Below are 23,320 nucleotides of genomic sequence, written 5' to 3' on the forward strand. Positions count from 1 at the left end.
TCTGTGTGTGTGTGTGTGTGTGTGTGTGTGTGTGTGTGTGTGTGTGTGTGTGTGTGTAACCACCTGCAGAGATATGGCCGACAGAGAATATCTCCCATCAGGCCTTTGAAGGGGATCATTAAGAGCTCGATACTGCATCATCACTGTCTCTGGAGCTTTGCACATTTCCACCATAAAAAAATGACTCACTGCTCCTTTATGACAGGCCAGCTTCATGTTCTGATCCAACCACAAGATGAACCTGACAGAAGAGATTACAACTCCCATGGTGCACCTCACAGGCAAACTGCAGAGTTTGATGTGTTGCTGAAGCTAAACATTAATCTGCAGACAAAACTCATAATATCTGGAGTTTTTTTTTATCATACTGCGTTCATGTGGCGTTGGGAAAAAAACAACTTTAACAGTATTGTCAAGACCGCCGGACGAACACGAGGACGAGGGGACATGTTTCAGAGGTCAAAGCTTCATCCAGATGGACAGAATCTGTTCTGGGTTCACATTTTATTTTGTTTCTTCACTCGTCTAAAAACTACAGAAGAAGAAAGAAAGAAGGAGGTGGACAGTGGCTCGTCTTCCTCCTGCAGTTACATAACGAAGATAAATGAGGCGACTCGGCACACTTCACACTTCACTCACTGAGCAGATTAATTACAGTTAATCATGTTGGATGAAGAGCAGAGCGGCTGCTGATTGGCCTGTCGCTTTGATGCATTACCTCTTCAGAGGAGTCAGAAAGCTGCCTGCCGAGGATTCTGGGAAATCTGCATCACTGAAGAAACAGCGATCTGATGACAGACAGCTCTGAGATCTGCTCCACAGTTTAAATAAAGTTCTGAGAGGCACTGTTTTCACTTCATTTGGATCAGTATATCAAATTAACATGACATATACATTAATAAAGTAGTTATGATTATAGTCTCATTATTAAAACCAACAGCTTGAGTTATCTAACTTGATTTATGTATTTAAATACTTCCTGTTACATCATCAGTCTGTTGGAACTGGTCTGACGACAGCCAGAAGGAAGTCTGGATGTCACCTCACAGCTATGACCCTGCGTCTGAGTGACCAGCTGTGATGTGATGTCACTTCCTGCACAAACCCGTCCATCACTGAAACAAATAGACTCCATGTTTCTACTCAAAGACAGAAAGAAATTCATGTAGAACATTTGCTGGATCAACAAGAAGGTCCAAATAATGCAGAATGAGTCAGGGACAGAGTTTCACAGAGTTTATAAAGTGTCTCCAACTCAGCGACTCACTAAACTGACACATTTGTTAAGGGAGTCTGGGGACTTTCACTTTCACAAACGTTTGAGAAGCTATACCTTAAAGCGTTCATCCATCATGTAAAACAGACATCTCACCATGTCTCAAGGCGTCTTGTCTGAACAGATCAGCTGCTCTGTGATGATGTCATGCTCTGACTCAGGGATGATGTCACCATCAAATATGAGAAGCTGTGTTGGGATCAGAATGTTTACAGGCTGTGAGTCACAGCTGATGTCTGTTCCCTCCGCCTCCTGACCGACGTGCTCCTCAGCCTCCTCATGCACGCGTCCCTTCTCGCAGTGAAGTAGATCCTGTTGTGTCCAGACTGTTGATTTAATCACGAACATGGTGTTTCCTCTGAGTTCACCTGTATAAGCAGAGAAGAGAAGAGAAATAGTCAAGAAGAGTACGAATACCTCAAATTGATACTTGAGTAAATGTTCTGAAATGATTTATGAAAATGAAACCTTGATTTTACATGTTTAGCTTCTGAATCATGTTAAAGTGACAAATCTGCTGTCAGTACATCCTGTGTGGGGAGTTTGCTTTCACATCAGAACATGGTGCACCTGGATCAACTGAACCAAGCTGAACAGGCTGAGTGAACGCAGGATGTTAAGATTGTTGTGTTCTGACTGGGCAGGTCCGAGCCCGTCCACAGATAAATAGGTGGGGTAACACAGGTATGTGACGAGTCAGCGCGTTTGCTCTCTGACTCACCTGCCTGCAGGTAAAACCCTGCAGCACCTTCTGCTGAGTGTCCTCACACTCTGCTGATGTCATCTGTGACTCACTGATGATATCACTCAATGTTATTGTTGTCATCATTAAATGATATGTAATATTTCACATTTGAAAATATAAGAATCATCATCAGTGATTATAAATCCAATTTCCAAAGAATAATGTGTGTAACATGGATCACTTCTTTATGTGTCACACACTTGAGTCAGTGCATGTACATGCACAGCTTAGTCAGATTATAGCTATAGTTTGACTATGCAGCTCAATCAGACAACTGCAATTGTCCGAGTATACATGCCGGTGAGAAAATCGAATTACTGGCCGGAGCATGTCACACCCCGGTACGCTAGGTGGCGCTGTACCCATTTCAACTAGTGGTAACAGAAACACCTCCGGCTGACCTCTTTATGTCACCAGCTGCCTCACATTCGAGAAAAGTGGTGTATGAAGAGCGAGGATAACTACACCTTTGTACATTTTGTATATGGTGTACATGATAATTACACAAACTAGATGCACAATTGTGATCTTGCTTGCGGCTATTTCGGAGGAAAGCTGCTGCTGCCGCCGCTGTCCGTCTGCTCCTGGCTCACGGCCCTGGTAAAAGAAATCTCGAGCCTGCGGAGGACGCAAAAATCGGATCCGATCTGATGTAACGTATACATGCAAGAGTAATGTGACTATCAATCGAATAATCTAGGTGTTTTAATCCGACTATGAGAAATCTGATCTGATCCTATTTTAGTCAGACTAAGGTGTATACATGCATCGCAAAAATCCGATCATAGTCGGACTAATACAGTAATTCAGTTTTCTTGTGTGTCATGTAAACGCACTGAGTGACAGATTAAGTCGGTCGGTACTGACTCAAAGAACAGCTGATCCTCTGGGAACCATGAATATCACTGTTAGAAACAAAGCAGAGCTCTGTTAGGGTGAACGAACCCTTTAAATCTCATCCTGCTCATCAAACCCTTCTTACCTCAGCTGGTCCGACCACAGGCAACAGTGACCTCACCGTGGATGAGGTCAGAGGCCTTAACGATGCTTCTTATTGGTCATTAAACACAACTGATGACAGAGTGGTCCTGACCTCCAGGCTCTCTGTGTGAACTCACATGACTGAGGAAGCAACCAATCACAGAGCAGCAGACTGCTCCTGTCAGCTTTGTGGACGAAAGATGAAAAGAACAAATGTTAATTACTAGTTTGTATTGAAATTGATTAAGTGAGTTTCAGCTCCTTGTGTATCTGTTGTGGTTCAGTCACAGAGAAAAGCTGTAAAGCCACCTGCTGAGCAGCAGACAGCAGACGGACTCGGTCAGCAGCTGGTGAACAGATATGCACTGAGGAGCTGCTGGAGACCAGAACCAGAACCAACAGAGAGGGCTGAGCTGTGAGTGGATGAAAACATTAGCTTGTCATTAATATGAATAAATCCTCACATTGATATGACTGAGAGAAAAACACACCACAGATGACAGATCAGAAGTCTGATGTGAGTCTGAAATGAATCATCATTATCAACACAATCTTTATTTTCATCAGTGTTTCCTTTCAACTCGTCTGCAAACCAAGAAACACCCGAGCAGAGTCCGCTGGTTTGGGTCAGATCAATGCTCGCTGCTGAACTTGATCGATGATGTCGCCACAGTAAAGCTTCAGCTCCGTTGACCTTTGGTTGAAATCTTGAACCAGCTGAACCAAAACTTAGCTGATGGATGGCTGCTCCCGATCTATTGACCAGCTTATTGATCACTGATGCTTCTGTGGCAGCTGAGGCTCCATTTGTTAACCAGATATCAGCCGAACAGAGTGGAGTCGGCGGGGCCGCCATCAGCCAACCGCCAGCTGCTGGTTCCATGACTCCACATGCCATTTTTACATAATAAATGTTTATTTGTCATTTTACTGATGTGGATGTTTAAGACTGAGTTCATGTTAACTCCTTTATATCCTGCTGGCTGGTTTAATATACAGCAATGCATCATGGTGTATGAGACCCTAACCCTTGTAGCGTGGCGATCCTGTGTCAACCGCATATCAACAATCAACAGTCAGAAAAACAGCCTATCCTGTTGAGACTTTAGAATGCTAACGTTTCATTTCTTATCCTGATCTAACTTTACTTAACCCTAACCACAAATATTTCCTCTGAAAGCTAACATTTTTAATGCTAACATTACTTTCTCTGCTGAAAAAAATAGCGCAGACCAGAACCAAAACCAGTGCTGGTCTTGCTAGTGACCATTATATGTTGTGTTTTGGTGCTGGTCTGTGCTGTTTTTTTCAGCAGGGTTACGAAATGCTAACAGAAACATCCTCACACTTTACAAACAACAGCTACATAAAGAAGACTCTGATTCTGCTATTTTAAGGTGAAAAAGTTCTATAACGTTGTTTTAAAGGTAAAATATGTGAGAACTGTCACTGCCATTAGGTGGTTAGCTCAGCTAGCTGTGCAGCTAGCGGTCCAATGTCTGATTCTACAGAGAGTTAATTTTCATTTTCAACTACAGCTTTTTACATGAGGAGAATTTAAAGGGACATTTCATCCATTAACAGACGAACAAAAAGTAAACACTGAGACGTCAGACTGAAGTTAATTTCCTCCATTTTCCTTATTTTCCTCCTCTGAACATGTGAAAACACTCTCACCTATGAATCCCTCTGTAAATGACTCATGTGAGTCTGTACTGATTAAACCGAGTCTCCAGCAGGTGAAGAGCAGCCTGAGATCCAGCAGAAAGGTGTTTGTGATGGATGGGAGGGTGTCAGTACCTGCCGTGAAGCGCCCAGGTGAGATGAACCTCCTGGAGATTTTTTTCCTTAAGTTTAGTTTCATTTTCATTTTCCCCTTACATTCAGCGAGTAAAAATGTAAATGTAAAGCTGAAAAACCAAATACATAAAGCCCACCTAGTGATCGTGACATCAACGTGGTCCATGTTCAGAGAGATTTACAGAGATCAGCTAGTCTGTGTCTCGTGAATCAGTGTTGGTGAAGTTGTTCATCACTTCCTTTTAGGACGTGATGAACAACTTCACCAACACTGATTCACGAGACACAGACTGACGACAAGTTTTTCTTCCTCCTCTTTTCTTTCTTTCTTTCTTTCTTTCTTTCTTTCTTTCTTTCTTTCTTTCTTTCTTTTTCTTTCTTTCTTTCTTCTCCTTTTCCTTCTTCTTCTTCCTCCTTCTTCTTTTCCTTCTTCTCCCTTTCCTTCTTTTAATCCTCCTCCTTCTTCTTCTTTGAGCTCTGTAAGTTTCCTGTTTCATGTCTCAGTAATAATTTCTGCAGCTGTTGATGAATTTCTGAGGCCTGGACTGGGAGCTCGGCTGTGGCTGAGGCTGAGGCCTGGGCTGAGAGCTCGGCTGTGGCTGAAGCTGCGGCCTGGGCTGAGAGCTCGGCTGTGGCTGTGGCTGTGGCTGCGGCCTGGGCTGGGAGCTTAGTTGTGGCTGCGGCTGCGGCTGCGGCCTGGGCTGGGAGCTCGGCTGGGAAATCTGCTCACAAATGCAGCTTGCATATTAACGATTGCACCTTGCAAATAATCACCATTGAGTGTGTGATCGTGATGGGTGTCTTTGAACTCTCTCAGGGAGGAGAAGTGAGAGAGCGTGCCTCGCTGTACATCTCTGGCGAATACTGCCAGTTTGCGCTCGAATGACCAAACGGCTTCCAGCATTTGCAGTGCAGTGTTTCCCCGCTCCTGGAGACTTTTATTGAGCATGTTTAGGTGACGTGTCATATCTACAATGAAGTGCAGTTTTTCCAGCCACTTGGTAACTTCCAGTTGTGGGTAGTTCAGGTGCTTTTCAGGAATGTTTTCACGTCTTCTAAACAAGCAACAACGCGACGCAAAACGTCACCCCTGGATAGCCAGCGGACTTTGTTGTGTAGCAGGAGATCTGAATATTCGCTGTCAACTTCATCTAGCAATTCACGGAACTGACGGTGGTTTAATGCTTTTGCAATTATTTTGTTCACAATCTGGATGACAAGGTTCATCACCTCCATACACTCCGGTGGGAATGTTTGTGCACACAGTGCTTCTTGGTGCAAGATGCAATGAAATGCAAGCAGATTGCGATCCAATGCTTTCTGTAGTAAAGTCACAAACCCCTTTTGCGACCCTCTCATACTCGGTGCGCCGTCTGTAGCCACTGAAATCAGGTGGTTAGTGTTTATTCCTTTGTCATTTAAACACTGCAGCACAGCCTCACGGATGTCCTCCCCCCGTGTTTGGCCTTTCAGTGATATTAATTCAATCATTTCTTCTTGCGGCCCATCAGAGTTCACATACCTGCATAACAGAGCTGTCTGTTCGATATCGGTCACGTCACACGAATCATCACAGGCAATTGAGTAAGCTGGAGCTGAATTGATGTCCTTGATTTGCTGATCGATGATGTTGTTTGCCATTTTAATGGCCCTTTCCTTCACTGTGTTTGCGGAGAGAGGCATGTCTTTAATTTTCTGGATTATCTCGGTTTTGTTTTTGAAGTCCGAAAATAGGCACTCTGATATTTGAATGAATGAATCCTTCATATACTCGCCATCGGTGAATGGTTTGCCGCGCTTTATTATCTCCCGGGCTGCAACAAAACTTGCAGCAGTAGTAGAGTTCGGAGGTGCAATCCACTTCTTCAAACTGTTTTTGCGGTCCTCTAATTTCTCCACAAGCACTGCAATTGCACTTTTTCTCTCAGTCCCAACTGGGTGCTCCGCTGCAAATTTAGCATGCTTTAGCTGGAAATGTCGCTCCAAATTGCTCTTCTTGTTATTTGACAACTTCTCATTGCAAATCAAACATGCAGGCAATCCTTCAGCATTGGCAATGAAAGTTTCTGTCCATTCTTCCTTAAATCCTCTGTTCTCATCAGCAATCTTTCTCTTTTTGCTTTTGGGATCCATGGCCCATCACACACCCCTGTGACGCAATTCTGCTATGTGGCAATTCTGAAATTCGGTATTTATTACATTAATTTTTACAGCATAAGAATGTTTGTGTCAGGTTCCCCCCCCCCGGTCCATTTTGATACCCTTTCAGCCCAAAAAAATTCATTCTTTTTCCATTTTCACACATTTTTGAAGAAGCTCCAGGGAGCCACTAGGGGTGTGCTAAAGAGCCGCATGCGGCTCTGGTGCCGCGGGTTGCCGATCCCTGGGTTAGAGCCTCATGTGACATCACAGGGGGCTCACTCCACTGAGTTCAGCTCATGGCCGCCATTTTTTATTTCTTCACTAATAGGTGGGGTCGTAAACCATTTGGTGCCCTTGGCGAGCTTTACTTTAACAGGGGCAATACGTCAGAATCGTAATTTCTGTTTCTTACGTTTAATTTATTTTTTATGTCAAAGTATTGTTGTAGATAGAGGGATGGCAAAAACTGTAGAAAAATAAATAGACATTATAATTTTAAGGTGGCGCCCTAGGCAAGTGCCTATGTCGCCTGTAGGAAGGATCGCCGCTGCTCACTAACACAACTCTGTTTAAAACAACAATGTTGAAGATACAAGCAAATGATGGCTACAGATGCCGGCACGTTTCGAAGAGTGAGACAAAGTCTGACAGGTCGAGGGTCCACAGGTGTTTTCACAGGTGTTCCTCTTCATCCTGAAGCAGAGAGTGAAGCCTGATGGGACAAAGTGTCTTTCTAATATTCACCTTTCATTTTATAATGTAATAACATTCTTTGTGTGTTTAATAAAATGACACGTCCACCTGATTAACACTTAAATACCATCAGAACATCACCTGTGTATTACACAGATATTGATCTTCACTAATGATTATACATGAGGCAGGAGCTGTGTGTGTGTGTGTGTGTGTGTGTGTGTTGAATCAATACACACCATCTTTTCTTTCAAAATAACAATCCCTGTGAACTCATTGCCTTCGACTTTGTCTCTCTCTCTGTCTGTCTCTACACTAGACACTTGAAGGAGAGAGAGAGAGAGAGAGAGAGAAAGAGTGTGTGTGTGTGTGTGTGTCTGTGTGTGTGTGTGTGTGTGTTCTGCATACAGATCATCTGTCTGGAGTAAAGCAAGGACAGATATTCTGGCTGTTGATTGGATGACTCCCTGGTGGCGTATGTAGGCATAACAGACATCAAACACACACACACACACACACACACACACACACACACACACACACACACACACACACACACACACACTGTGCGGTGATTCTGCTGCAGGATGATTTACCAACCACTGAAGTGTTAAGACACATTGTATATTTCATCTGAAGGACAGGAAGTTGTCCCTACAAACTAAAACTCTTCAAAATCAATGCAGTGACCTAAAGAGCACAATGGAGTAGAAGCAGAGTCAACACTCAATTACTAAAGTGAAGTACAAGGACCTCTAAATTTGATCTAATTAAAGTGTTCTTAGTTATTTGAGCAGAAGCCAGACAAGGGCGGCCCTTTTGTCTGTGTCTCAGTTCAGTCATGTTCTGAAGAATAACTCTGGTTTGGACTGCAGTTCACCAGATTTTACACAAACGATGAACAATTCACACATCGATTTCTTCCTTGTGTGTTTTTCTCTGATCGTCAGTGGGTGAATCAAACAGCCATAATGAGCTCAGACAGAATGTGCTGCGGCCTCCATGTTGTGCTGACTCAATATTTCTCAGGACAATGAGCCATTTGTGTGTTTGGACTGAGGTAAGACGGATCAATAACCACTGTCTGAGCGGTGATGGGAGACTGATGAGGTGTCCTACTGTGGAAACTCATCATACTGAAGAAGAGACGACTGAAGGCAGCGTCTAGAGTCAGTGTTCAGGTTTCTGCTTTCACAGTTTGGTGTAAAAAGGCTCAGGAGCCTCCTGATGCTGCTGGTCTCTGTAGTTTCTGACAGCATCACTCACAGAAGAAAACACTGTTTGTTTGGGACTATTGATGCACATTTAATGTCTAAAATACAGCCAGGGTTTGAAACATGGGATAGCTATGACCCCTGGACAACACCTGAGCTCCACATTCAACTGGATCAGACTTGAACTGATGGATTAAATGGACAACCAATTTAAACTGATCTGAGAGTTATGTGAGGGTCGACATGTTCATCGTCTTCATTTCTCCTGAGTTTAATCATCACATTTTTTTCCAGTTACTCACATACAAACACGACATGCAGCACCGATATTTAAACTGACACACATTTTCTGCTTTACACACATTTTGCAGTTCAAAATGTCACTTTTTAAATTCACTGAACACACTTCTCTGCATCAGACACAACAATCTGACATAAAGTCTCATGTTTACCATTCAGATTAACACTACAGGAGCTCACTCGCCACTATATGTGTCACCTAGCCAAACAACTGTTACTGTAATTGTTACCACTTCAATCAGGAAGTCAGCACTAACAGACCACAGGGGAGCTTTTTTTCCAACAACAGTGGAAGACGTTGCAGAGCGAGGAAGAGGAGGAGGAAGAGGAAGTGGAGGAAGAAGAGTGAGAGTTATAGCTGGTAGAGGAGCTCATGGCCAAAGAAGAACTTTCAGATGAAATCAGAGCAACCTGAGTTGATGATGTCATCAACCATGAGCTGACCCTGACCCTTGGGTATAAATCTTAAAAATTCTTTACGTTAATTAAAAACACTAATGACATACTCATCATCCTCAGCTATGCTGTGTGTTTAGAACTAATTAACTCATGCTAGCATGCTAATAAGCTAAACTCATGTGGTGAAGCATTATACCTGCAAACATTACATGTTAGCATGGCTGCAGACTGTTAGTGTCTATGTTCTCTGTGGACATTGACTCTGAGTGCGACAATGGCCTCATAAAACTGACAGGCTCTCCCAGGCATCGCTCAGAGTCCCGGGGGGTTCTGGATCCCCTCAGCTTGGTCCTGTGCAGATTATTGCAGGCTGAGGACATTACTCTAGCTGACGGGCGAACAGCAGCAGCACCTTGCATGCTTATTTCCCCAGAGACACCAGAATCACATTTGCAATCACCCTCGCTGGAGAGATTTGGTAAAACCATGTTAGTGTGAATCCCCCTGAGAGAGAGTGGCGGCCTCAGCAACAAAACCACAGTGCAGAGGCCGATGTCAACCCTCCTCCCCTGCCCCCTTCATCCAGTCTGAGACCTCCAGCCTGGCTGAGCGGATCAGAGGAGGATGATGGAGGTGATGAGGATCGACGATAGACTCTCTGTGTTATTACCCAAACTCCTCCACCTTCAGTGAAAAGCCCTCACTGCTCTGAACATCTCACACAGCCTGACTGTCTGACAGCCAACTCATCTCCATCACAGGTTCAGTCAGAGGCATCAGATTGACCGATGAGGCTTGACTGGCCCAATCAATAACATCTGAGAGTGTTCAGCTTCTGTCTCACATAGAAGCCAAATGTAATCATGTTTTTATTTTTCTGCAATATTTAAATCCATCAGGGAGTCAGCATGTGCCGACCCAAACCTCCAGAACATAAATCTGGTGCCATCGCTACTCCGCTGGTCCTCACTTGACCACAACCTCTGGGTCTGATGCAAGTTCGTCTCTGGACGGAAGGTGCTCTTCCCTGCAGTGCTGGTGGTGGTGTTGATGGTGGTGCGGCTATTCCCTCCATGCTGACTGACAGGTGCTCCATTTATTATTTGTTTTGTTTGCTTTCATATACGTTTGCTCCTCTTTGTTTAGTGTCGTTGGGGACCCTGAAATGCGCTATATAAATCTAATCTATTATTATTATTATTATTATTATTATTATTATTATTAATAAATCTGTATTATTTCACACTGCAGGCATCATTTAAAGCTTCACGTGTGAGACAAAGAGAACATACAGACATTTTCATCAGGAACGTGTGGAAACGAAGCCTGACACGTGAAATCACATGAGATTTGCTGTGATGTTGATGGCTTTTCATATTTTCATCTTGATGTCATTACTTATTTAGACTAAATGTAAACAACCTGATGTAAAGTATCAGATGGAGGTGTATTATATACAGAGTCCTCTGCGCTACACTCCATCAGGTCAGCGCTCGCTTGTATTCGCAGCCTCAACAACAACTTTCACTGGATGAAGTTAAAATTTGTTCTGAACATCAAGAAAGAGGATAGTTTACATGTGCTCATTAAAATAGATGTTGCAGAATGTCATCTGTAATCATGTCAATAACAGGACGGCATTTCTTTACCCAAAGAATCTGTTAACTTGAAAATAAATATCTCCACAAGTTTTCTAGTAACCAAATGTAGTTCTGTGTAGTGTTACTGTAGTTCAGTAAGAAGAATCAGCTCATTTCAAAACAGATATAGATGATGAATATATATGAATATATATAATATGTATATACATATGTCATATATGATATGTAGCTGTCACATAAAATGTGCTCTTGACAAGTCTAAATGTCTTTATTGCCTTTGTTTTTGTTTCCCTTTTATATATTGTAAATGGTATTTTGAAAATGGATATTGGTTCCTTTGTTTGTGGTGACACCTACTGGCCAAGCCTGTGAATAGGACTGAGTGGGTGTGTGTTTAGTTGGAAGCTACATACAGTAAAGAGTTGGTACTGATGAGTAGCAGTGCAACATTAAAAAGGATGGTAAGCACTCGTAAGCTTTTGGTCCGGAGGCGCACTCGGTATGTGGTTGTATTTTAGAGAGAGAGAGAGAGAGAGAGAGAGAGAGAGAGACAGAGAGAGACAGAGAGAGAGAGAGAGAGATTTATCTATGATATATGTATACATATCACATAGATAGATAGATAGATCGATAGATAGATCGATAGATAGATAGATAGATATCACAATTGGTTAGTTTGGTTTCAAGGAAATTAAAATCCTTCCTGAGAATGTTGCAGCTACAGGTGGTCACAGTTGCATCTTAAATGAATGGTTTAATACCTTAAACTAATCCAAACCATATTTGTTAAAATTGATTAAACTTTTAAAATCTGTCCAGTTTGATGATTGAGAGCTTTAAATTGAGGTGTTTGACTGTGAATGAATGAATCCTCATCACACAGTAAGTTGAGGTGTTTTCAGGCTGAACTGAGGTGTTGCAGACAGCTTCCTCTCTCTAACATGTCTGGTCTGTAGATGAACTGCCTGTCTGCAAGAGTCGGACCTGGTCTCTGCTGCCCCCTGCTGGCACATGTGTACTGCAGCAGTGTCTGTATCTTGCTGAACTCGTCACACAGGAAGTCAGGAGGTGAAAACTTTAAACTACAGCTACTAATGAGTGAATCTGAACAAGACAGAGGAGAATAAAGAAACAGACATGTCTGAAGCTCCTGCTGGGACAACAGCTGGCAGTGACTCTCTTCTTTAAGTGAACTCTTAAAATCCGATGATTTATGAAGGGAGTCTGGTGATAGAATGTTGACCTACTCTTGCGTCTTCCTCTTCTTCACTATTCTATACTATGTCAGCTGCCTTTAACGATGTCAGCCTTCACCAGACAACTCACATTTTGTATTCAGCAGGTCAGATTGGTGTTGGGTGGGGCTCTGCTGTCATGTCAGTGACAGCTGCAGTGTTCACCCTTGTGTTATTATGAGAATTCAACATCAAGATCATTAGGCAACCCTGGGCAGCACTGCGCAGTGATGCCATTTGCTGTTATAAATTGTACTTAAGTTGTAAATACTGAATGGAATAGACAACGTATAACAATAAAACAATATTTTATTTCATGAATGATATAAAATGAACAATTATTAACAAATAATTTAAAAATAACTCATACATTAATTCAATAACAGAAATAATGTCAGGATTGTCCTCTGGAGCAGAGAACAGCCTCTCCATCCTGTCTGCAGCCTCATGTCCTCCTTCATCCTCCCTCCTCCTCGAAACAAGAGAAAATGTCAACACAAGATCACATTAACACAGGGATGTAAAGATTTACAAGAAGTGACATCAGGACTGACAAATGGGCTATTTATTATTATATATAAATGCCTTACTTCCATCCAGCTGCAGAATGTTTCGCCCTGTGAACAAATGTTGTTCTGACCTCGGACAGTGATGAAGCTCTCTGTTTGCTCCCTAAAACACAATGAAATGTAAAAGATGTTTTGTGTTATGTCAACAGACAGAAGATTTTTAATACAGCAAAAAAAAAAAGACATAATCATCATCAGGATAATCATAAACTTAGCTCTTTACTCCAAGTTTTAGCGAGACTTTACACAGATCACAGCTTGATCTAAATCTGCTCATCTGGGTCCATTTATGTACATAAAGTAAAACGAGTCTATAACATCTCCACAGTCACAATACAATATTGACAGGTTGGGGGTTTAAAGGGGAAAACAATGGAAAGGGGAGGTGGACCCAAACGCAGTTACACGGGAAGGCAAGGATCAGGGGAACAAAAGGCAAGCTTTATTGAAAAGCTGTTTACAAAAACCAAAAGCAGACAAAGGCAATGAAAAACAAAGTAGCAACCAAGGACGAGACAAAGTAGCAAAGCAAAAATACAAACTTCAAATCAATGTCAAAGTTCAAATCAAACATGGAAAAAATGCCAAAAAAATACAAAACCTACCAAATAGGAAACAGGAGCATGAGCAAGAGCATGAGCAGGAGCGTGAACAGGAGCATGAACAACCAAGGACAGAAGACAAACAATGACAAACAATGACCAGACAAGGAGTGAGGGAAACACACAGACTAAATACACAGACACAGAGGAACAGGTGAGGAGAGAGGGGAGGGAGGAAGCCAGGTGTGATAGTGAGGGGGAGGAACACAGAGGAGCACACCAGGATGGAACAAGGCTGACAGACAGAGGAAGACAGAGGGCACACCACAGGAAAGACTTAAAGGACAAGAGACACAAGAGAGCATGGGAAAAACAAAACATGACACAAGACATGATACACCGACATAAATGAAATACAAGAAACCAAAAACCAGATACTAAAACACAACACAAACAGGAATCATGACAAATATACGATATAAGTCTGAACGTCTAATGTTTGACAGTAAAAGGCATCCAGCTGAGCATTACCAATGTATTTTAACTGATATTTTGAGGTTGTAAGGTCCCTTGAAGTTTAACATATCTGGTGTTTGATGCTCAGATAAGTAAAAATTGAGTATAAACCCAATACTTACATTTAAATGCGACATCTGCGCCACTTGAGATTGCCATTATTTATTGATTTCTTCTCACACCATTAATCTTGGGCAATTTGTAGCCTCGAAGGACAGTAGCAGTGTCTCCTCCAGAAACAGGCAAAAGAAGGAGGCATTTGTGGGGAGAATTTGGAGCACTCTTTGGATTGGGGCAGGCTTCGCGTGGTGTACTGATGTAATTGCAATTCAAATACTCACTCCGAAAGATGCTGTCCCTGAACTGAGACACAGCCTTCATCTTATTAAAGGTGTAAATCTGCTCTGAGATTAGGTTGTGATGTGTTCCCTCCTGCAGACTGTCAGCACAGCAGAGTTGATGGAGACATATGATGTTTCATTGGTTGTTTCTCTGTTTTAAATCCAGTCTCCAGCTGTTTAACAGAATGCTGCAACTCTATTTCACTGTAAAGCTCAACTGAATACATGAATGTGATGAGGACGGACAGAGCAGATTGTGGGTAAATTAGCAGGGAATGGGTTCACTGTGAGTCAAAGGACATGAAGTGAACACATTAAGGTTTGAAGGAGTGAAAGCAAAAATATTTCAAGTGGATATGCATTGTTTTCTACAGTTTGTTCATGTTGAGAGAACAACTATGTAAGAACAACAGAATCACCTTCACCCACTCAGCGGATGTCTAAGTGTTATTGAGTTTTACATGTCAGCGACTCAAATGTGATGAAAATATGCGAGAAACAAACTGAGTTCAGTCCAATCAGAGGGTTTTTATTCAGTACGTGTCACTGAGTTCATCCTGTTGACACATCAACATGCTGAGGTCAGCTGACAGACAAACATTTTGGTAAATGATCATTTAATTCCAAACACCCTCCACTGTAATGATTTCTCTTCATTTTGGGTTTTGAAGCTGTGTCTCTGGACTCTGAGTGGACTGTGACAATGAACCTGAACATTGCAGTGATGTTGTCAGCTCAGAGGATTATGGGATGTGTTGTGCTGACATAAGTGTCGGACAGAGTCATGAAACATCAACCCCCCAGCGATGGAAGATGAGTGTCAGGAGCATCAAAGTTTGGATGCTGGTCTCTGCTGATTGGATGGAGCTTCAGTGACAGAAGTGGGTTCACCCCATAGTCGCAGCCTACTGACTCCTCCGTCTGGGCTGATGACGAAACGAACGTGACTGACGGGTTGGCTCAGAGTCAGCTCGGCCTCGCTGTACAGATGTCTGTGATGAGGACGGAGCTGCAGCACAGATGGGACACAGCAGACAGGAAGTAGATCCATTAAAATGATCAGTGAAAGGCTCAACAGAGATTAAAGGACTTGTTATCAGGACGTAGATGATGTCATCTTAACTGTGATGACCGATTGGCTCTTACAGTGTTTGTGTTTGTTTAGTTGCTACTGTTGGAACTGACTCCTTCGAAAAGGAAGTGAAGGGAAATTATATCACAGATGCAGCAAACATACTTTCTGAGGGGGAAGAAGGATCCGCCATTTCTCAGAACTCCACCTGGTCTCGATGCACTGAGCCTCCTCCTTGGAGGTCAGAAAACAAGCCTCCATCCTGCAGGAGTCTGGGAAGTTTCCTGCATGCAGAAACACGGTGAGACATATTCTTCTTTTCATGAGTAAAGAATGAATTTTCTACTCAGACAGTTGAGGTGAGTGTCGACCTTTGAAATGGTTGGTGTCGACCTCGATGCAACGGATCACTCCAGGGTGACCTAGACGAAACACGGCCCACTCCCAACCAGGGACCTGCAGGATCCCGTGCTTGTCCACCTGCAGAGACACATTAGAGACTGTGTATGTCCACACTGACAGGAAAATACAGACAAGGGCAGAGGCTGAGAGAGGACAACTCATGAGAGCAGAAATTCAGAAACATTTTTGTGAAAGTGAGGACAGTTTTTGGTTATTTCCATTCGACTCAGACACATTTTCAGAGCTTGATGGGACCTTGTAAAACTATAGATAATTTATTAGTTATGAATTCATGATCTGCAGTTGATCAGATTAGTTCTCAGCCTCACCAACATCTTATTTATAAATTTATCCTGAACATTCAAGAAACCCTCAAGAGAATCTGAGGACTGTAAAAAAAAGAAAAGAAACTGTGTTATAGAGTTTCTAGATTAACATATTGTCCAGACACAAAACAAAATGGCAAACCAAACCTGTAAACCTTGTCAACAAATGAAAAACAGGATTAATAGGCATCACACATCATTATAATCACCCTGATGTTTTTGGTGATGTTCAGATTGAATTTTAACCTTATCCAGAAAACAGAGAGAATCATTGACATGATGGCATGTAACTCAATTCACCTATACACGAGCATTGATTTAAAACAAAAGAAAAAAAGTAGAGGTAAAACCTTTCTGAGAACGCAAGGACATTTTTTCCTCTCAAACATCCAGAAAGGCAGGACTCACTAAATGTGTGTGTGCGTGTGTGCATGAGAGAGAAACCTTCAGGTGTTTTGGTCGGTCCAGTCTGCGGGCTGTTTCCCAGCCATCGGCCATGTTGACAGCTCGCCCGAGACCTGAAGACAGAATGTCATTGATGTCAGCGGTATGTCTGACGCCAACTCTTCAATATCATCTGTAAAGATAGTCAATTTCAAACCAATCAGACCATTTTAAAGATAACAATAATAAAGTCAAACCAATCATGTTGCGTGGATGCCCAAAGTGGGCGTCGCTATAGCTGAGGCAGACTCCCCCATTGTTCAGAGCCACCAGATCGATGTCTTGGTCGGTGGAGACCGACGACCAGTCTCTCTGCCCGATGCCATACACTCGCAGTCTCGCGATCCCTCCATCTGGAAACAAAAACACACTCGACTCAGGTGTGTGTTTGCGTGTGTGTGTGCATGTGCGTGTGTGTGTATACCTGGGTGCATGTTGAGGCGCAGGTGTGTGACTCTGTGGTTACAGTTCACCTTGAAGTAGTTGTGACAGCTGTCTGAGTATCCAGGCTTCAGCTGCGACACGCACACCATCTCCGGCCATGCCTCCGAATCCAGCTGTCAATCAAAACATCAGCCGTAAATGAAAACATCAGCTGCGGATCAAACATCAGCTGTCAGTGTTACCTTGGCGACAGCAGCAAGTTCACTGTCAGAGGCAGCCATGCCAGTTCGATCTCCTTCCAAGCTGTAGGTTGGAGGTTTGTCTGGTGAACAACATGAGAAGAGTTAAATCTGGTCTGAGATCAGTTGGTGATGTGTTCTCTCCTGCAGACTGTGATCACAGCAGTATGTATGGAGACATCTGATGTTTCTTTGGTTGTTTTTCTGTTTTTAATCAAGTCTCCAGCTGCTTCAGCTGTTTAACAGAATGCTGCAACTCTGTTTTACTGTAAAGCTCCAGATCTTTTCTGTGGACTGTGTGATCGATAGAGCTACACGCTACATGAAAATGTTGCTTGCACACTTTTTGGAGTAAAGTCTGAGTCTCAAATTTCAGACAGAGCAGTTTGTACCCAGACAGCCAGCCTGGATGGAGACGTAAGGTGAGTGATTTCCAGTGAAGAAGGACGTGTCGACATCGAAGCCGTAGATCATCCCTGGCACTCCCAGCTGGATGATGCACCAGTCATGACCTGCCAGGAAGAATCAGACAGAAAAACACAGATATGCTGTTGGTGATGACTTCAGGACAGTTAAACAGATTTAATAATGTTCAGTGTCAGTATCTTTGTCTTTGGTATAAATAAGTGTGAGAAGAAGACATTTAATCATTAGATGTGTCTTTGTTTCGTTCATATTTAGGACACTGTAGATGATACCATTATTTTAGAAATGCCTCAGCAGAGATTATTTCCATAATTCAACATCAAGATGAGATGTCAGAGATGTGTCAGTGTTACATCTGAGTTTATTTAAGAACAAAGTCTTCATGATAGAGTTTGTCCACCAGAGAGCGCTGGGGGGATTCTTACACTGTAAAACTATTTGGGTCATTATTCTTTAAATGCTAAATTTCTGCCACCAGGTGTCTCTTGAGTTCAGCCTGTCATAGCTCCAACTCCTGGGGAGAGAGTTGGTGCTCATCTACACCTCCTGGAGGAATGAACACCATCAGAGTTGGCTCTGATCCATAGCCCTTCACTGATGAGTGAGGAGAGCTCAGAGATCACTTTCTAACTTTTGGGAATCACAGAGAAATTTTTGTGCAGTTGTAGATTGACAGCTATGTAGGAGACGACAGAGGGCCAACAAAATCTTTGTTTTTACCGCCAGACTAGAGAAAACATGCAAAACTCCAACCATTGTGTTTATTGTGAACATGTCCTTTTTGATTGATATATAATCTTTTCAATGTGATAGACATATTGGACCTTTAATGTAAAAATCTGATAGATTCTAGTTTTCAAAGAACACAAATTTTAATTCGCCTAATGATAAAAGTTAATATTATGTGTTCATGTATAGGTAGTAATATGTATTATTCTTTACATTTTACATTTATATCACTGTAATCAATAACCTGTATCCCTGACATTTATTTACAGCGTTACTACTATATAATGAGTCAATTACATGCAATCCACGTATAGATAAAATAACATGAAAAATTATAATTTGTGTACTATACTTATAACTGACACCACTACCTACCGTATATACTTATGTAATGTTTAAATTGTACATAGCTTGGTATTGCTTCCTGCTGTCACCTATCTGTGTTATTTCATATGTTATTTTTTTATTGATTTATTTTATTCAAATAGTTCTTCACCTGGTTTTCTATCTTTGAGTCTGAATCTGTGTTGGAATAAAAATAATTGAGTTTCATTCTTTTTCATTTTCAATTTTCAGTCAAATTCAGTGAAATCAAGTGATATTGTTAACTCCACTTTGCTGTCAGATACAAACCGGATATCCTCTTTCTCCTTGTCTCCCATCCGTCCATCCACTTTCCAAACTCAGTGAAGGCAGAAGCAATGAACTGTGGTGGCTCTCTCTGTATGAACACACACATTTCTGAATATTAACAGAACAAAGGATTAAATATTTCACTTTTATTGCCTCGGATCTAAGAGCCACAGAGGGGCGGTCACAGATTGTCGAGCGTTGGACTAACAAGATGTTTTGAGTCCGACAAGAAAGATTTAAGAAGAAAAACAGCTGACTTCTCCTTTAAAATGAAATAATCGTAGAAATCACGCGCATTGAGAGTCATTTCCTCTTGAGAGTAATGTGATATTTCGTCTGCTGCTGAAGTGAAACACTGTCATGTTGTCCTAAAACCAAGGTGGTGGATCACAGTCGTACCTTCAACAGGTTGGCAGCAGGAGCAAACCATTCATCTGTAGCAAAAATCACCTGAAAGAAACAACATGAGACTCTTCATTCAACGCAAAACAAGTTGTTTTCACCAGAAAATATAGATCATAACTGTAGCTGCACTCATCAGTATCTAGTATCTAAAGTATTTAAAGAATCGCTCACCGCTTTGGGATATTATTCACACTCATGTCTGTTAAGATGAGGCTGCAACCATCAGCTCAGCTGAGTGTAGAGACTAACAATGGAGATACCGTTTGGGAACCACTGGACTGAACTAGCTAATGATGTTTAAAATTATCCACTATGAGGTCCTTTCAGCCATCTATCGGCAGATGTGAGTGAAGAGCTGTGTAGCTGTTTCTGAATGTGTGTGGACGTCTTCATATTTCTAAATGTTGAAACGAGACATCGTTTTAACTCAGTTGGCTGATGTCATATGTGTGATTTTTGCAGCAATTGTAAATGATCACTTGTCTGTTTCACATTTACAATCTCAACACACCTTCAAACTTGAATACTATGGAAGCCCTGAGGGGCAAGTTAAGACATTTGGTTTTTCTGTTCTGATCTTAAGCGTTTCCCCTGTTGTCTTTATGACGTGAAAACAGTTTTTTGCTAGAAAAATCATTTTAATTGCCTGTTTTCCATCTGTGGCAATGTGAAGAAAAGAGACTGCAAAAATTCGAATGAACTATTGTTTTTTGCATTCATGAAAATGAGTAAAAATAATCTACAGCAAAGAGTTTAATGTGTGAATTGTGTGAAAAAAATTTTCAGGAGAAATTGCACATATGAAAGTAAGTGAAAAAATATACAGAAAAAGAAAAAAATTCATGGAGAATTGTTTTTTGCATGTGTGATTGGTTTGTAATACTTATTTTGAACACTGGGGGCTAAACAATATCTTTACCACAAATCCTCCACTTGTTTCCACAATACCAATTCACAAAACTCTCCAGAAAATGAAAAAGTTAACATTTCACCCCACGAGAAAAAATATTATTATTAATAATGTCTTCACTTGCCCCTCAAGGCTTCCATAGTTTCTCCAGATACAGATACACATTTGTAAATCTCACAACACACTTAGAGATTCTGTTACACATTTACAAATATGAACACACACGCACACAAACACACACTGAGACACAGTTACACAACTCTTCAGTAACATCCTCAAATACTTTAGCTTCAAGAATTGAGTCATACTCCGCTTTAAGTGACTCCCTGCTGTTGTGTATGTAGTATCACATTAGCTACTGTCTTATTGACAGCTATGTGTGATATTATGATAAATATGTTATAATAACTGCAGTGTGCATGTGATAAATGAAAATCTCAAAGTGACTCACCTTCCCCCCAACAGCCTCACAAGCGAGATCATTAAACTGCAGGAAGTCGGGCTCTGTTGCTGCCTTCACGTCTCTTCTCCTCTCAGCCATGTTTGACAGAAATGTGGAGGCAGCCACTTGCCTAGCTAAGTCTGAAACACCTGCTGACAGCGTGTTTTCCACGTGCCAAAGTCCACTGACAGCAGACTGTTTGTTTGGACAGAGACAGGTTCATGCACTCCTGTAGGAAGCCATACTGTCCTGATAGGACACCACAAATATTGAGTGTCATTACATTTACACTGAAAGAGTCATGGGAAAAATAGCTGGCATGACAGGCATATTGCCCGTCCCGCCAGGAGTGCATCTTCCTTCACATGGATTGCCAGTCCCCCGTCCCCATCTCCTATAGTTATATATTGTAGCGGTGTATTTAGTTAATAATATAGTTTTTTCTAGTTTAGATTTATGTATCTTAAATTAAAGTTATATCAAGTATAATACCGCTTTTAATTTTTTTGATGTTTTTATTAGTTTACTAATTTTTTTGTCTTTTTTTATATTTGTTGTTGTTTGGCTTTTATTTTGTTTTCTTGTTATCTAATTCCCTCCCTTTTTGAGTTTGGTTAACCTTATTTCTTCTTCTGTATGTCTTTCAGGTCGCCCTCGCGACGTTCCGTCCACAGTTGGGGTTAGGTGAAGGGGAAGGAGCCATACCAAGGGCTTGCCCTGGCATGGAGGTGCACTCTCCTCGACCAGAGGGCGGCGGCCCCCGCCAGCCACAGAAAATTTCCACCACCCAAAGGTGGTGGGGAGTCCAAAAATTTGGCTAAAATGCCATAGCGAAGCTCAGTCTCGCGCAACGTTTCGGCCTGTATTGGCCTTCCTCAGGCGCACTGAGCTGCAAAAATTAAGTGTGCCTTGCCTGACTTGGCCTTTTAACACACTGGCCCAGGCTATTGCCCTTTCCCATCCCTTTCTATTTGTTTTTTATCCAAATTTGGTTTTAGTTTTCCATAATTTAGGTTTGTGTTGTCCTTTGTTTAGGTTTCTTCTCTATAATTAGGCTTATGTTTTCTCCCCTTAATTTTATACCTTACTTGGCTTATTAATTTAGATCCCTCCCCTCCCAAATCCCCTTTTCCTTCTGCCTTATACATCTTTTTGTTCCTTATTAGTATTGTTTTTTATGTTCCCCGACTTGGGCTTTTTGTTTTCTTCCTTAGTATGAGTTTAATTTAGGTATAGGGATGAAAACCACCCGACGTCATTCTTTTTGGGAATAACTCGAGAACGGAACGTCTGATGGACTTGAAAGTATGTTTTTGGCCATTTTAGGCCGTTCCGGAGTGCCTGGTGGTGTTCCCAAGTGGCTAGGAGCTACGGTTGCTGAGATATGGAAAAAGTCTGATTTCGATGTCATTGTTTTTGGGAATAACTCGAGATAGGAAGGTGCTAGAGAGATGGTAGAGGTATACAGAGACTCGTCTGGACGAGGCGGATCCGTAGATACCGGAATCTTGTATGTGGGACTTGTAGTTTTTGAGAAATTTCCCAAAAAGCTGATGTCATTTGACTTGGTCAGATGGACTTGAGACTTTGGCTACCCCCCCTAAAGTGGCAATGGGCTTTCCAATGCACTTGGAATGGAGTTTGTAGTAGTTTCCTGTCTGGAGTTGTGTGGGTTTGAAAATCCGCATTCAAGTGAATGGGCGAAGTGTGAAAATTTTTCAAAGTGTGAGATGGCCAAATGCATGTTGCAGAAACCATTTAGGAGTCCGTTTTGGGCCATTTGGAGTCTATACCACTCCCAGAAGCAAGAAAGTGTGGATGGAGCTGATAGCAGGGAGTGGTTGAGGATGGGGAAAGGAGCTGGCCACCAACAAAGTGGCGCCAGAAGTGCACTCTCCACCCCGTGGTGTGACCCCTCCCTCTCCCCCAAGTAGCTCCAAATTCCCTTAATTGGTTTTTGTTGTAATATTGATTTATATTATTTTAGAGCAGCCTTAGTTATATAAAGTATAATTTGTGTTTTTGTTTAGGTTAAATTACCTTATTTCAGCCTTTGTTATATAAAGTATTATTATTTAGGTTTAATTACCCTTAATGCAGCCTTTGTTATATCAAGTATGAATTTATTTTTTGTCTTTTTATATTTTTCTATTTTTTTGTTTGTTTACATTTTTTTGTTTGGCATAATGTTTTTTGTTTGATGCTCTTAATTGGCTTTTTTACTTCTATTTTTAATGATTAATCATTTTTGTTTTTGTATCCCTCTAGGTGGCAACGTTTCGACTTATGATGTGTCTTCATCAGGCCCGGGGATACATGTTGCATTAATTTGCCTTAAATCAGGAGATGTTTCCCCTTCGAATGTCATAGCCAAACTGATCTCTTTTCTATCTTCCTCTCTTTTATACTCTCCCTTTCCCATATTTATCTAAGTTGTTTCTTTTTTAGTTCTTCCTTCACTTATTTTAAACTTTATATATAATATTACTATTTGACTTATTTTAATGTTATTTTTAGCTTTACAACCTAATTTAGTTCTAAATAATTTTTTTCT

General features: G+C 41.6%; 1 protein-coding gene across 1 annotated transcript; it reads right to left on the reverse strand.

The window, feature by feature from the left end:
- Window positions 1–14,862: 14,862 nt before the first annotated feature.
- On the reverse strand, window positions 14,863–21,850 carry allc (allantoicase). Its single transcript, XM_037085470.1, has 11 exons — window positions 20,776–21,850; window positions 19,409–19,459; window positions 19,010–19,097; window positions 17,614–17,733; window positions 17,225–17,304; window positions 17,023–17,155; window positions 16,796–16,951; window positions 16,599–16,672; window positions 15,798–15,906; window positions 15,592–15,710; window positions 14,863–15,363 (listed from the first exon to the last, which is right to left on the reverse strand). The coding sequence occupies exons 1-11, from the start codon at window positions 20,863–20,865 to the stop codon at window positions 15,184–15,186; spliced, it is 1,200 nt and encodes a 399-aa protein (XP_036941365.1). The 5' UTR covers window positions 20,866–21,850; the 3' UTR covers window positions 14,863–15,183.
- Window positions 21,851–23,320: the final 1,470 nt, after the last annotated feature.

The sequence above is a fragment of the Acanthopagrus latus genome, chromosome 22 (genome assembly GCF_904848185.1).
Source record: "Acanthopagrus latus isolate v.2019 chromosome 22, fAcaLat1.1, whole genome shotgun sequence".
In the NCBI taxonomy this organism is placed as follows: Eukaryota; Metazoa; Chordata; class Actinopteri; order Spariformes; family Sparidae; genus Acanthopagrus; species Acanthopagrus latus.